At 45.8% G+C, this 16,234-nt stretch overlaps 1 protein-coding gene across 3 annotated transcripts in view; it reads right to left on the reverse strand.

Annotated features, from left to right (window-relative positions):
* Positions 1 to 1,692: 1,692 nt before the first annotated feature.
* LOC138299133 (transmembrane protein 268-like) overlaps positions 1,693 to 16,234 on the reverse strand; it is a 48,457-nt gene continuing 33,915 nt past the window's right edge. For all 3 annotated transcript variants that reach the window (XM_069237180.1, XM_069237181.1, XM_069237179.1), the window contains 5 exons: positions 12,652 to 12,813; positions 10,934 to 11,044; positions 7,832 to 7,921; positions 6,278 to 6,484; positions 1,693 to 4,183 (listed from right to left, as the gene is read on the reverse strand). In XM_069237180.1, the coding sequence (XP_069093281.1) occupies positions 4,019 to 4,183; positions 6,278 to 6,484; positions 7,832 to 7,921; positions 10,934 to 11,044; positions 12,652 to 12,813 (735 nt within the window). In that variant the 3' untranslated portion in view covers positions 1,693 to 4,018. The remainder of the gene's footprint in view (positions 4,184 to 6,277; positions 6,485 to 7,831; positions 7,922 to 10,933; positions 11,045 to 12,651; positions 12,814 to 16,234) is intronic.

Raw genomic sequence — 16,234 nt, forward strand, 5'->3', positions numbered from 1 at the left:
AAGCATTTTACTTTGGATCTATTTAGAGAGTGTTTCTTTATTCGTGCTTATTTCAGATGTATTTACTGACGACATGGACTTCGGAAACTGTAAGATATTTCACAGGCGTGCACTATATAGAATCACAGCCTCGAGCACACATCTTCTTTCTCATCATATGGAATGGTTATTAACCCTCAACCATTAGCTACTGGTGGTAACGCATAATTTTGGTTGCACCATCATGTTTTACCCAAGTGACATAATAATGTAATCAACCATACATATACTGAGTGCTTTAACGTTACTAATGTGAAGTGGAGAATCTATATCGTATTACTGAAGGTGCATTCACAGTACAGAGGATTAGAAGTTCATATATGTGTGTTCTAATGTTTGATTTTACCATACTGAATTGTAGTACTCATGCACATTTATATTCTTGTTTTCAGATTATGGTATCATCGTGAAACTGCATATAATCATGTTTTATTTATAATCATGTTTCATTTATAATTGCAAGATGCACTTAGAATCATGTATTCCAAATGTGCATTGGATGCCATATTAAGTTAACATACCCAAAGGCCTGAAACATGGTTTCTCCTGTTTAACCTTCAATATTCTTTCTTTGCAGGTGTATACGTGTATGTTTACAGTTAATGAAAGGTAGTGGGGTATGGGAGGATACTTTGGCAAGGACAAGGAGTGCTAAAAAAATGAGAAGAAAAGACTCCTGTTTGTGTACAACACACGGAGAAGCTTTCAAGGTCATTCTGATGGTCGATTGTGAGATGAGAATTTGAGAGGAGTTGCACATTTCAACTGTGCAAGAAAGATGGAAACTATGGATGTGGATGACATAGCTTTCTTGAAGGTTCTGTAGGTTTAATTGGTATTGACCTAGTTAGACAAGAGCAGATTCCCATGAAACTCAAGGTTTTGCGACCCATTAGGAATCGCTGCTATCACAGCGATGGTGGCCTGCTGGGGTCAGCAGACCAACATGCCTTTAATTACTTTTAAATAAAGCAATATTTTTTTTAAAGCATAACATTTTCCTTGAAGGAAAATAGGATGTGTTTAAAAAGAAAACAATGAAACATTGAAGTTTCATTTTTTAAGAGCAGGCAGTGCTCCGTGGGACCACTGCCTGCTCCTAAAAAACGTTTTCCATCATTCACAAACTGGATGGTGTCCCATGGGGACCCCTTCCAATTTGCTAATGCATTCCCACCAACTTTAAGTTGGTGGTAAAACATCAAGGTTTTGCAACCGCATTTTGGTCGCAAAAACTTTGATACATAACACTGGAACTTCCTATTTGGAAGGGACGCCCTAAACACACCCCTTCAAAATAGCGATTTCTACACTCAAACTGTGATTCCCCAGAATCACAATTTGGGTGTTTGTACATTTGGAAGAGATTTGTTTGGAAATCGGGCCATTTGTGACAGCAACATTTTTGACGCACTAGTTACAAAATGTTTTATCCTTCCACCAAGGCATCCCTTAACAAGCACAGAGGAAGTACCAAACAGCAACTCAGGACATGACACGAAGACCAGGTGATTCTCAGCCACTAGGGGGCAGAAGATCCAAGCTCTAGTGTATCACAAACTGCCCTACATACTATTGGGATGTAATGTATTTCAGTGAAGCAGAACAATAAAGCAGCGAGGCAACAGCTAAAAATGACAATGGCACGAGAAGCAGAATTATTTATCATCTTTTAATTAAAATCAAAGTCATTTATTCGCAGGGCATTGTCTTATGGGCCATAGAACAGAATCAGCAAAACATGTTAAAACATTTATCTGGAGATTGTCAAACTTTTCAAACTCACGGATATGTAGTGTTATTGTTTCTCAAGTTGGCACACAGTACCCTCCAGGCGTGTAGCTTCCACTGGTGCAGCAGGTGCAGTGCACCGGGGCCAAGTGGCCATTCAACCCTGATTTCTGCTTTAGTTTGTAATTCAAACAGCAGCAAAAGGGCCCATGTTCTTCCTTGTACCAGGCCCAGGACGCCATGGCCACACTACTGGTATCTCCTGTGTGTTGGAACCTAGTTTGCACTTGTATTGCGTTTTCATGAGTGCCGCGCGGTGCCACATTGCGGATATTTGAAAACTCCCTTGGAAGCAAGAGCAGGGGAGGACAGGGGATTTATGCTGCACACTAGAAAGAAATGCTGGGGTCAAGAGCCTCCTCATTACAATTGGAGCTCATCCATTCAAAGTAACAACAATGGCCCAAATGTAAAAAGGGCCCTGCACCTACTATCGCCACATTTGCGTACTTTTTTTTACACTAATGTGGCGATAGTGCGGCAAAAACGCCACGCCATATTTACAAAGTGGCGCAATGCTTGCATTGCACCACTTTGTAAACCCTTGCGCCACATTATGCCTGCACCAGGCATAATGTCTGCAAAGGGAAGCCCGAAAAAATTAGATTCCACTGTGCCATTTTTTGCTGCATTTTTAACGCCTGCACAGAGCAGGCGTTAAAAGGAGGCACACCATCATTTATAAAGGGCCTGTATGTACTTTGCAGGATTAGCACCAACATTTTTGGCGCTAATCCTGCAAAGTACAACAATAGCGTCAAAAATTATGACGCTATTGTCCCTAACCTGCGTTACGATGTGCCTCATGTTAAACACGGCGCACACATGGTGGCGTTAGGGGGGCGCAATGGGCCGCAAGAAAAGTGGCGCTTGATGACATGAAGCCCCACTTTTCTTAAATCTGGGCCAATGTCTTTTCCACATGCGTGCCTCCCACAAGCTAGCCAAGAGAAGGAGGATGCTATCACAAGGAAGAGAGAGACATTTCTAAAGGAGCCGTCCAGCGCAGGCAAACAGCAGTTCTGTTTTCCCAGGCCCTGCCCTGCTAACAATCACCACCAATAGGCATTTTAGGACATTACTTTGCTTGAAGATGTCAGCTGGGGTTTTGCACTCACCGGATAGTCCCTTTAATCAACTCTACCAGCCTCGGTATTCCTTAATTTCCTCCTTGAAGCACAGACTACATCATCACCTTTGATGCGTGTGCTTATGTCACTAGGGATGTATTAATAACTAAAAAGATTCATCACAGACCAGCTGAGACAGACATACTCATTTTACACAGTACTCAGAGGATACTATTGACAAGCCTGTTATTGAATAGTTATGGCTCTTAACACAAGTCTAGTAAATGCTTAGTTACCAGGGCTCATCAGAAGATGTGAAATGATGGGGAATGTGCAAATGGTGAGACCCCTCAATATTCTCTTGTCTCCTTCAAACACCCACTTCCTTCATATGGACCCTGGAATATGTGGCCAGCGCACCATATATGGAAATTCTTGTTGAATGTACTGTATTTAATCTGGTGAAAATTGGTCTGCTGCTGTAAGTAAGGAACAGGTTCTTTCCTATAGAACTCGCATCTTAAAATTAACCATAGACTAAATGGACTTTCTATAAAGAGTTGGCAGTGGCTGGAGTAAAGCACACAGCGAGGTAGGGTGCCTCGGAGATACAGCACATGCATACACAGAAAGGACCATTGTGTTCCCTGCGGATACTTCGGATGTCCAGAACTAAGTGTGATTGTGCCTCTGACGGTCGGTGGGTCCCGCTCTTGAGACGACTCCTTCATGTTGGAAGGCAAGATGTGATTGGATTCCAGGAGATGCTTCGCTTGAGCAGACAACCCTCATACTGTGACCAACAGAGCTGAATTTTCACTCTTAGCTCCAACTCTGTGCTACTGATTCTGGATGTACTGCCCAGCAGCAGGCAAGAATTCCACAAAAGGGTGCCCAGCTGTGCCTCCTCCCAACAATTTCTATTATTAACTCCAATGGGGCGATATTTTTGTAAACAACATTGAGGACTTGACTTCAGATGATAATCTGACAACAGCATCCTGCTACCACACCAATAGCAGAAAGTGACGTAAACGACCTCCCTATGGAGAGTTGACAGGTTATGGTACTACTGCCTTCGCAACACAGAATGTTTTCACTCACAATAGTTTTAAAGGTCAGAGGGTGCAGATGCTGGTCAGAGCGGACTCTATGAACTGACAAAGGCAGGGGACCCCGGCCTCCTTGGCATGCAGCGAGAAGCTGGTCCTGGGGAGTCTTCGTGTTACGAGCAGTTTCACATAGAGAGCGCTGTGTAAGGACACAAGTTGAGATGCTACCGCCTGCAGATGAAAGAAGAGAATAAGAGTCCCCTCAGATGAATCATCACAGAAAATATCTTCAACATCTTACAGGTTTTCCTATAGGTTCGCAGTGCTTCAGATGGGCAAGTACTGTCCTGTACTGCGTGTCTGCACTTCTTCAATTTGTAAGGGAGAGTACCTGCACCTTCTAGCAGCAGCAAGCGGGCGCGCTTAATGCATGCTATGTATTTAGCCTCAGAAGTAACCTACATCTAAACATACATGAAGCCTCAATTTTGTTTAAGATAACAAAGACCCAACGAGCCCACACTGACTGACAAGGGTTCACTGTTGAGAAACCTCTCAGCTGGAGAGCACTGTCAATGTCCACCATAGAAATAAGGGGTTCATTTGGGGATATAAGCCAGATCATTGCACCTTGACAGGTCTCTGTAGGTCAGTCATGCTGTCCACTCTCCCTGGCTGTAGACGGCGTTTCACCATTGCCAGGGTGTGCACCTGAGGACTCCAATGTCAATGCACTAAACCCAAAAGTGCTGTGAAGGGATACTTCTAACTTTTATTTTGGAGTCTCACCATTTACAGGCAGTCAGGGTGCCTTGGTCTGCATGCATGGGCCTATGGGTTGCCTAAGAGAAGACTGTCTCTCCCTCTCTCAGGTCTCATTGGGGGTGCACCCAACTAAAAAGGGGTTGGCAGGAGCCATGAGATGGGGACTAGAACTAATGCTTTGCCAGTTCGGATGGGGCCCGCATCCAATAAGGTCGTAGGTTTGGGCTGTGTGATGAAATCTAATGCACTCACAAAGTTAGTAGCCATATGTGTTAATTGAAACATGTTGCATGCTTGCTGTTCATTTCTTTCCCTTTCTGATGTGGGGACCAGCCCTCGCAGTGGACCATCTGACAGCTGCACAGGGGGTCTTGCTGTCTCTAACCAGTTGAATTCAAATGCAACTCATCCTTTAACAATATTCTCAGACCTATCGAACCTCAGGTACACGACCTTGGCCACCCAGCCATTTGCCATCACCTTATAGATGCTGCAAGAAAAAACATCTCATGCAATCTCACCACCACCCTTGTGTTACTAGGAAATACATCCAGTTATCCCACACTTGTCTCAGAAGTGCAACGTAAGGGGTCGACCCACTGGGAAGCAGCCTCAGCTGGTGTCCCAAACATGCTTACATGCCAAAAGACCCGATTCAAGCGGGAGACTCTTGGACTTTTGAAGCCAAATTGGCTTTATTTTAGCTGTCTCAGCCTGAAGGTGCCTTTGCTTCAATAGAAGTCAATGGGAAAAATCCATTCCCTGATTTGTTTTCAACATTTCCCACTTCCCTGCTCTAAAATGTTGGCTTGTATGAACATGTCACCCACTTTCTCCCTAGTTTTGCTTTAACAATTCTGAGGCTGACACCGTCGGGGAGCTAGACCTCTTCAAGGGAACATCAAGCAGCGATGGGGAAGAAACCTATGTTCCTTGGACATGTGTAGACTTTTCTCCCTAGATCCTGTACCTAGCCCAGGGAGCCTTCTCAGGCTGAGGCATTCTTCTCAGTTGTATCGCTCCCGGTGAAACTTTTACAGCGGATGCATTGCAGCTCTGTACCCTGTAAGCTCTAATCAGCCCTCTCTGTGCTCAGTTAATCCTTCAAGAATTCCTTCAGACCAGGAAGATATCAGTCACTTCCCTTAGAAATCCACCCAACAACATTCACATTCACCAACCTCTCATCCCACAAGGCAGCGTCTCCTCCACCCTCCTGATACCAGAGAGTTCCTGCAGTTATCTCTATCCACCCAGGCTACAGGGGTACCGGAAATTATCTCTGTACACCCAGGCTAACTTAGGGCAGATGTATATAACTCCAACAGGGCTTTGTCATACTCCTTATCTAACTCACACCTGTGGCCTGGAACATAATGAAGAAGGCATTATTTACCCTGTAAGGTGGACCCTTACAGGTATTCCTGATTTTTCCACTGAGAAAAGATAACATCCCAAAATGCAATTCAATCCCACATCTGAATGGCCTGACCAGGCAGATTCACTGGAAATACTCTGGATGGCATCCCAAGGACATGTTACAGTGGGGCATCAGTTTACCTGAGGAGGCCCCCCAGGTGCCAAACAGCATGCCAAGCTGGAGGTGGTCGCTGAAAGTGGCCTTCCAGGCTCCACATCTCTCTCAGCCTCTAGTAGCGGGGTCTCCTCTGAATCCACGCACTCATCCCTGCTACCATGAGGCCGAGGGCAGCCACTGTCCCCGATCACCACTACACAGAGCCTCCCAAACTTGCGTTTCATCCTCCTCTGCCCACGGATCATGAAAAGAAAGGAAGACAAATCAGAAACGTTGTAGTAAAAACCTCACAGAGGAAAAGTTTCCAAGTGCCTCAGTACCAAGAATTCAAGCACATAACGACATGGGGACTAAACTGAAGCCCCAGTAGACCATAAACATTGCTAATAAAAAGCCACACACACACTCCAACCCCTTTTATCCCTCAGCAGATTATCTTTAATGGTTACTTGGCAGCAAGCTGTAAATTCATATCCCAGCCACAGAAAGATTAGCACGTCTACACAATCTGCACTAATATTTCAGCAGTGGTGGACCTATGTGTCTGCAAGCTAAAGCATCTTGCTAGCAGCATGGCAAGTGATGCCTCACATGAGGCACTAGTGCCCTTTTATGGGCACCGCTCTACTGGGAAATCACTACTTAAAATTGGAAATGGAGACACATGGGGCAATGCAATCACACAATCATCAGATAGACAGAGATATGTCTCTTGTGATAGGTCATAGGAGAGACAGGGTAGCCACTGCCACCAGGAACTGAGCCTTAGTGAGTCAGAGTTGAGGACAGTTCTAGGGGAAAGTGACAGTAGGTGCCAGCCATGCTTGCGTCAGTTTGCTGGTTGTGACTAGAAAAGGTCATCAGTAATTGGTCCAAAATCAATTTCCCATCCAAATCAGTCCGGTGACCAGCAACATTTGGCTTCGGAGCATGGATGGCACCCATCAGAGAGCACAAGGGCATATCCTGGGCAGAAGATTTAGGGGGGGGGGATGTCAGCTTCAGATTTCCAGACAAAGATGTTGGCATATAAAATTGAAATACATTATTGGACAAGCAGGCTGCATACAATGGGCTTAAGAGGCAGTGGAAAGGGAGAGGAATGCAAATTGGTAGGAGTACTAAGTGAAAGACACACAATATTTTGTAAAATAATCAACATTTTTAGGGCTTTCAAAACAGAGATGAGACAGAGTGTGTTTTTTTGTCAGTGTATGCATGCAAAAATCCCAAGTGAAATCCGGCAGACATCTCCCCATACCCAACTAAAATCAACTATTGCCAACTATTCATCAGAAAATAAATTGGGGGTGTAACGCCCCAAATGCCCCCCTGAAACTACGTCCTTGAGTGAGCGCTTTGACAAACCACAGTAATTACTACAGATGATGCACTTCAGAAACATCACAAACACGCATGATGGTCCTTCATTCATCAGTTGAGTGTTTGCTGCACCATTTCCCCTATTTGCTTGGTTCTTTTGAAGACACTAGTTCTTGCTCTACTGGAGGTGTGGGATCATGCAAATAAAGGCACCTTGGGACAGTCTTCAGGAATGAAGAGGTCCTAGTTCTTACCTGCAGGCCTCGGTTGCTCTCGTGCTTTCTGTCCAGCAGATGCGTCAACTGCGTCAGACATTCAGAGGCGTCGAAGTAGCAAAATGTGAGCTATGAGGAAAGCTAAGGAAAGCAGCACTCAGCTTGCATCCACAAACGTACACATCTATTCATAAAAGTATGTGCTGCTAAATGTTGCTATTATCAGCCCCCGTTCTGGGTGTGAAAGGGCAGGCTGGGGCTAAATCACAGTCATTGAGGGTGTTTGTGACTGGTGTCCTTGAGCTTATCCTACGAAGGCTCTACAAACTAGGCCAAGTACACCCTTTCCGCACTTGACTCTCAGAGTAGGGGGGACGAGCAGTTACAGGCTTCTCAGGGATGTAGAGTGGGGTGCTCGAGTCTCAGTACTCAACAATCAACCAACAGACACAATAATTCCAATGTACACCCCAGTGTGTGCCTTTTGGAAGAAGAAAGTACTTTTAATCTCTGGGTTGTACTAAATACCACACAATCTGATTACAATCTGATACATGCTAGTGCCCCTGGGTTTGATTTTTCTTTAAGGCACTACACTCACCCTGATCCCCCTTATCCGCTCCTCCTCTGTGGTTCTCCACCTTGCATGAAGTGCAAATGGTGCCTTTTTGTTCTCACACAGTCAAATATGCACTCAATGCAAGTGTTTCCCTTTCGGGGAAGGGAGGCAACTATTGTTCTCTTGTTCCTTTCTTGTAGCTCAGGCAGCCCCTTCCTGTTTCTTGCTATGAGGTGCACGGTGAGCAGTAATTTTGCAAGGCTGCGGGGAAGCCAGATGCAGGCCATGTTTGGCTACGCACTTGTCCAGTTTCAGCCTCTAGAGGTTGCAGCACTGAATCTGACCCGGCCAGAGTGATAACTGACAGCTGCAGTAATGTGCCCCCCCCCCCCCAATGTCCGATTACAATCACAGTCCCGCTGGGGTCAGTGGTAGTCATGGCAGTTGCAACCCTGATTGGGCCAGAGGTAGGTGCATCTGGTCGGTCCTAAAATGATCACAGCAGCTGCAGCCCTCTCTGGGCCTCAGATGATCAGAGCAGTTGCTGCCCCCATCCAGGGCTACGATGATCATGCAGCTGTTGTGGACAAGGAGGAATTATCTGTCATCAGGGTTTCTCCCAGCTCCTCCTTGGTCATTTACATCTCTCTGGATGTCCCTCTGCTACCAGGAAAATACTGGGCCTCTCTGTTCCTGTACAGTCTCTCCTCCTCCAGGGCCAAGAATTAGAGGTGCCTCAGGCAGATCCCCAGATCCTACTGCAGAACGTGAAGTCATTAGGTCATTAGGTGATGTCCCCTCACCTCTGGGAAACTGCTTGTCAGGAGTCCTTTAAATACTCTGTGAGGCTCTCCCTTCTGTGGTCATAAAGGACTTGGAACTGAAATGAAGAGAAGTGGTTTAGAACCCACTTTTATACACGTCTAGACAGGGGATGAGGATCCACCTTCTAAAACTAAAGAACTGAGTTGGGGGTAGTTCTTGTTTCAAGTGTCCTCAGAAAGCTGTCCAGACACAGTATTTGAGTTGAGTGATGCTTTCCGCAACATGTAACACTGGGGCTCTCTCCAACCTCCACAATGGAGGCACAATAAGGTGGGAGGTTTGTGCACCTAGCTGTCATCAGTCCACATGAAGGAATAATCAATGACAGAAAAAATGGCAGGCCTCACCTGGACATTTCTCATATCATACAACGAAAGTTCACCCACAACACCCACCAAACGACAGTGCTCAGGAAGTATATTTAGCAGCTCCTTGCTAACAAATGGCTTTAATAAATTTCTAAAGATAGCCCTGTATCCATTCACCCTAATTAACTGTCTGATGCTCCTCCCTCTAGCTACAGGAGTGCATGTAAAACACTTCTACTGTTTGGAAACACAGCCCTCATCCTTCTTCTTGTACTACGCCAGCCAGAGGCATAAAAAATGCACTGTATTACTCAGGCTTACTCATACATACAACTTATCACAACAAATTTCATAAACACTAACTTGCACACACCTGACATACAGAGAGGATGCAAGCACAAGGAGCTGGGCATAGGTACATTGAAGAACATAAGTGTCCAGTAGGCATTGCTTCCAGTGGCACAGGTACAAAGGTCTGATCAGCCTACTAATCTTTCTAAACACATGGTATGCTGCCACCATCACTTTAGGCGATGTAACCGGGACAGAGTATAGCCCACAATGATGGCATGCAGATGTGACCCTCCTGGTCAGAGGACATGTCCTGGTCCTCACATGGGCATGGAAAGGCTAAGCTCTCTGCACACAATTTCTTTTACGCACAAGATTTAGAGAAATGGGCAATTGTAAATTGGCCTTGTGTTTCTATGGATAATTGAAGTGTGCATATTCCCATTCACTACACAGGTTCCAGAGCTGCATTGAAAGCATTCACCAGCTGCTGCCACTGCTGCATAAAGTGAGGATACAGGATGAAATTAACACCAGCTCTTTGAAGTCAGCGATTACCCCAGGCAGCACCTTTGCACTGGTTTACGCTACAATATCGAGTGACAAAATATCATCCTACAACACCAAGTGCAGGATGTCATCTTTCACTGTATTGTCAAGGTGGCCATAAATACCCAAATCTACATTTACCTTCCCAAACGGTACATCAACATAGCTTGAAGATTTATCATCATGGTAAACAGATGTGGTGTTAACTACAGTTAATCTACACTTATCTACATATACTTAACAATATAATTAGTGACAGACATTTGTTATGGGTAACAACCCAAAAAACAGATACAATTCAGTAAAATAGTATAGTGGTAGTCAATATTCTGCAGTAAATATTTTTGTAGGTTTGTGTATAAAATAAACTTGATATTCTTTGAAATACTCCATCTGTGAGTGAATCTGAAGAAACAATTCTCACAAATAAACTAAGGAACAACAGAGACAAACAAAATCTAGAGCTGAGCGAGAGATGAGCCTACATCTTTGTGTGAACCTAAGAGGGGCCCTTAAGAAGCATTTATTTAGACCATTATTTTGTGATCTTATTGGCAGTGACAGCAGTGGCTTGCTGACCTGGGTTGCGATGAGCCGAGTAAAGGATACAAAAAGTTGGCATGTGCAGTTCTTCATTCGGTCAGAGAGTCCCACCAGCAGATGATGCCTTCTTAGCAACTCATTGGCCTGAGTTAGACGGACTTCCGTGTTCACGGAGATCTGTGGGGGAGAGGCGGAGAAGTCGCAAGGCAAGCTTAGAATGGGCGGTCTGCATCTGCACATATGAACACTATTCTATTTTCTCTTCGGTAGTCCTCTGTGCTGTTGGACCAGTCCTTCACAGCAGGATTAGGGGAATAGCTATACAGCTAGTCCTTTGCTGTTTGCCAACCTGCATCGCTTCAGCTTCATGTAGGGACCAGGCAAAAAACATGATTCAATGGTTACGTTGAGCCATTCACATTGTACTATATGTCTAGTCGGAATGATGGATCCTCTGAAAGCCCTTCAGTTTGATATGCTTTAAAATTCTATCCTTCAGTGTTGTCCCCAACCCATCATTCCTCTTCTGAAACCCACCAACCCAGCTTCTTCTAGCCTTATTCCGTCTCCTGTTCTGCCATTTATGTCCCTTGTTTCCCACCTGATTCTTTCTGACTCATTACAGGGTCACTGACTCTCTGTACACTGATGAGCTTAAGTGTCCAAGTCAGATTCCTATGCTCTTTGCCATTCTTGCATCTTAAATTTCTCAATTTCTTCATTTTCCCTCGCTGCCATGTTCATTCCTTCTCTACCCTCGTACCCTCACAATCTCCTTGCCATAAATTGACTGCATCAAGTTCACTCTACCCCAGCTCTTCTGGGAACCTCAAGGTTTAAAGGGCCCAGAGTCATGAATGTTAGCACGCTGTGCCTAAACAGGACGTCAAAACACAGAAATATTGATTCATAAATATGACGCCCCATTGATGTCTATGGAGACAATGGGAATATCTGAGAGGGAGAGCACGGGCCAGAGTTATCAAACTTTGATGCAGCGTAATGCAGCTGTTCTGCATCAAATGGAGAAGGCAGAAATGTGCCAAGTCTATCAAGATATGGCAAGTTCCTGCTCTCGCCTTGTGCAGGCGCACGCAGTGGAGCCTGGCGCCAATGCAGGCTCCCTTGCGTCATGGACACAAAAACAAACCTTAGACGTGCTTTACTCTTTCTAACTGTGCTGCAGAATGCAGGACACTTAAGAAGAGAAAAAACAAGGAGAAACTAAGATATTTCTCCTCGTGGTGCCTCTATCGGGAAGGCGTCGCGTTTTTGCGTACTCCCAGGTTTATATGTCTTTGTAAATCTAGGAATGTACCAGATTCCATAGGTGGATGCATTAGAACATCCACGCTCCCCCTGTGGACCGTTTTCCCAGGGCAGAGTAACGCAAGCTAGCAACTCCAGATTTACCAAGCAATGCAGGACCACGCAAGGTGGGTTTGCGTTGCTTAGTAAATCTCGCTTATGGACTGCGTTGCCCTTGCCACACCATGTGTGATGCAAAGGCAAGGCAATCCAATGATAAATCTGGCTCCTGGTTTCTAAATATGAGGCGCCCGTGATGTCAGTGACGTTTTTGGGAACAGCTAGAAGTGAGATGGCAAATCCTTCATCGAAGGATCTGTGGCCATCAGTGAGACCTTATCTCATGTTGTGAAATCTATAAAGTCATGAAAGGTCATTAGGTGACACATAATATTATGAGGTAATTGCTTGACGTAGGCTCCATTGAAGTTAGTGGCTTTATTTGGGTCAGCCAGGACATACTCATTCTGCCTTACCTTGCCATGGTAGTGGTTCAGCACTAGTACGATGGCTCCTGTGACCACGACGGTGACAGCACTGAGCATCACGCAAAAGGCAGCAAAGTAGTTCTGCAAGAAGGGTGTGCCCAACAGGTGGAAGGAGGAGTAGAGGCTGCACCAGATCACAAGGTAGAGCACCTGAGAGAAGAGAAGGTGTTGTAACCACTTGGCACAGATAGAAACATCTGTTGCTGGAAAGCAGTGTTAGTTCCCTGTTGTTAGACCCCAGTTGAGTCCTGTTTTCAAAGAGCACCCACAGACTGGGGAAAGAAGTGGCCTAGTTCAGGACCATTAATTCACTTAATCCCCCATCCAAACAGGCCACTTGGGTACCCTCCTAAACAAGCCATCACTCTTGCACAGATGGTAACAGTCCACAAGCTAGTCATCTCTCCTCTCTCTTGTTGAACATTACCTTGCCCTAACCGTACGTGGAGATGCACTGCCTTTCTGGATAGTTTCCTGCTGTACAAACACCACACACACACTCAGGATCACCAGAGGCGGCCGACCACACATCACCTTTCACTCCTTCAGTCTGGATTTAGAAAACTCTTGCTTCGCATCGTTCTTAATAATGGGCCAATGAGACTTTTTTTAAATTGTGGGATTGTTTCAGCTTAGAAGTTTTTGCCTACTGCCCGTTGAACTCCAGATGAGCCTATCGCAGAATATTAACTCAGTACATATTTTGGTATTATGCAGTGAATACATCTTTGTGCCAATAGGAAACAAAGGAAGCACCAGCTTCGTTCCAGAGGGCTAGCTTGTAGAGAATGATATCATCTTGTATTTATTTTCCAAGAAATATGTTAATGCAATTGTGTCTCTTAGCATTCTCTGAAGTGGTCTCTGGGTAGCTCAATGAAATAAATATATATTGGATTAAGTACCGCCCTGTCATATCCAAGTCTGCGAGGAGCTAGACCAAAGGCTGATTTCCTTTAAGTGGTCATAGAACTCCAGGGTGACTTGCAATAACCTTAAAATGTATGGCAGGGAGTACTATTCCTTAAAGTATATAGTGACACTGTCACCCTTCCCACAAACAGCTTAAATTGCTTGGCCCAGATTTATTATTCTTTGACACAAGGCCACAGTGCACTAAAGTTGCTACTCTGCCTTACTGAAGAGAGAGGGAGAAAATGTGTAATATCTAATATATGGTCCATTTTTTCTCTGCCCCAGCGCTCGTGCACCTTTGGCAGCCATCCACGAAGAAACACACCCTTGTGCCATAGTGCGAGGGTGTGTGCGTTCTCTGAAGGATACGTTTTGTACTGGAAAGTCTCATTTCCAGTACATAAACATTTGTTAAGGGTATTAACACTTTGCATGTCGTCTGTACAATAAAGCAGACATGCAAAGATATAAACATGAGGACAAATTAAAAGAAGTCTACTTGTTATGCCTGCCTTGAGGAGGCGTAAAGCTTTGGCACAACTCCCTGTCTACCATTGTCTGTAGATAGGGATTTCCATCAAAATCCTTGGGTGGTTGCATGGAAAGGCCCATGCACCACCCGTGGAAGCCCCCCCTTGGCACAAAGTAAAGCACAGGAGCCCATAGTGCAACTTTGCGTCACTCTGAGATACTATCCAACGGGTCACCCCCAACTGGAACCTCACAAACTGTGATCCCCAAAATAGTGTAGCAGCCACACCCAACTGGAACCTCACCAATAGTGATCCCCATAATAACACAGCAGGCACATTCGCCACCAACTGGAACCTCACAAACAGTGATCCCAAAAATAATACAACAGGCACAGTTGCCCCCAACTGGAGCATCACAAACCGTGATTCTCAAAATAATACAACAGGCACTGTTGCCCCCCCCCCCCCACACACACACACACTTAGGACCTCACAGTGGTCCCCAGAATAATACAAAAGGAAAAGTTACCCCCAGCTGGAACATCAGTGATCCCCAAAATAATACAGTAGGTGCATTCACCCGCACCTTAAACCTCACAAATAGTGATCCCCAAAATAATACAACAGGCACAGTCACCCCCAATTAGAACCTGAGTAACAGTGATTCCCCAAAGTAATGCAACTAGAACCCCAGACTGACTGACCTCATGTAAAAGAAAGCTAGATACATTGACCCTCATAAAGCCACACCTCCCCTAAGCCCACAGGCCCAGTAAACACCCCTCCCCCTGACCTTCAGGTGTAGTACCCAGCCCTCCCCTAGACCATCAACACAGTAACACCCCACCCACTTCCCCGGGACCCTCAGCTACAGCAACCTCCCTCCACCACACCCTTGGGTCATGTAACCACCCCTCCCCAGACCATCAAGCACACCCCCAAGTCCCAAAGTTGGCTCTAACCCTCTGCCAGGGGGCTGTGGGGCATTCTTCGGTGATGACGGGTGCAGGGGGATCATGCGCTCCACTTGCCTGGCAGACTAAACACCTAAACACCTTTTGACTACGCCCTCCGCCTATTAATCAAGTCCTGGGAACCAGACCTTGCTTCTAAGCCGGTTCTTTGACTTGAGTATGCCTTGGTGAGCGCTGTGTGCTAACAAAACGGCTCTATGTGCCAGACAAGCAGGCAGCACAAGGATCCTCGTAAGAGGCACTCATCCTCACTCACCGAGAGCTCGTATCAGAAGTGGGAAAGGGCCTGAAGTGTGGCTCTGGCCTGCGCTGTGCGGAAACTGGCAGGGTGTTGTAGTGGGTGCCAGTCATTGGAGTCATCTTGGCTTGTGGCTTCTTCTACCTCGGCAAGGGGTATGGGCAGTGGGCTGGCCTGGTCGACTACAAAGTTGGCATATTCTTCAGTTTCAATGGCCTCTTCGGCTTCTTAGGGCATGGCTGGGTGAGCGTGACGCGACAGGAAGTCCGCTGTATTCTTCGCATCAGGCAGGTACTCAACGTGGAAATCGAACGCCTGCAACTGCAGTATCCATTTTTCAATCCACGGTGGCGGCTTTGATGACAAATCTTTAAAAAGGGGAAGCAACGGCTTTTGGTTGGTAACCACTGTGAAGGCCTTTCCGTACAGATAGATGTAAAAATGCCGGCACCCCCAGTGTATGGCGATAGCTTCTCATTCTATCTGGGAATAGCGCTGCTCCCTGGGTGTCAAAGTCCTCCTAGCGAATGCTATGAGAGTCCATTCTCCACACTACTGTCTCTGGGCTAGGACTGCCCCATAACCAGTGGGACTGGCATCAATGGATAGTTGGGACTCTTGCCTGGGGTCGAAGAAGGCCAGAGTGGTGTTAGCCGAGAGGGCTTTCTTGGTGTTTTCAAACGCCTGGTTTTGCTCTTCGCTCCAGACCCAGGGGTGGTCAGCTTTAGTGAGATCTCGTAATGCCCAGTGAGGTCAGACAGGTTTCTCATGAAACGGCCACAGTACGTCACCATACCTAGGAATCTCCTGACCCCAGAAACAGACTTGGGGGTCAGGGCCTCTTTGATATCCCTCACTTTGGCTGGGTTGGGGCCAATCCCTTGCATCAAGAATCGATACCCAAAAAAGCTGATGTCTTCTTTTAGGAACTCGCACTTCTCACGATGGAGCGTTAGTCCATTCTCCTGCAG

This window comes from Pleurodeles waltl, chromosome 6, assembly GCF_031143425.1.
Source record: "Pleurodeles waltl isolate 20211129_DDA chromosome 6, aPleWal1.hap1.20221129, whole genome shotgun sequence".
NCBI classification, from domain to species: Eukaryota; Metazoa; Chordata; class Amphibia; order Caudata; family Salamandridae; genus Pleurodeles; species Pleurodeles waltl.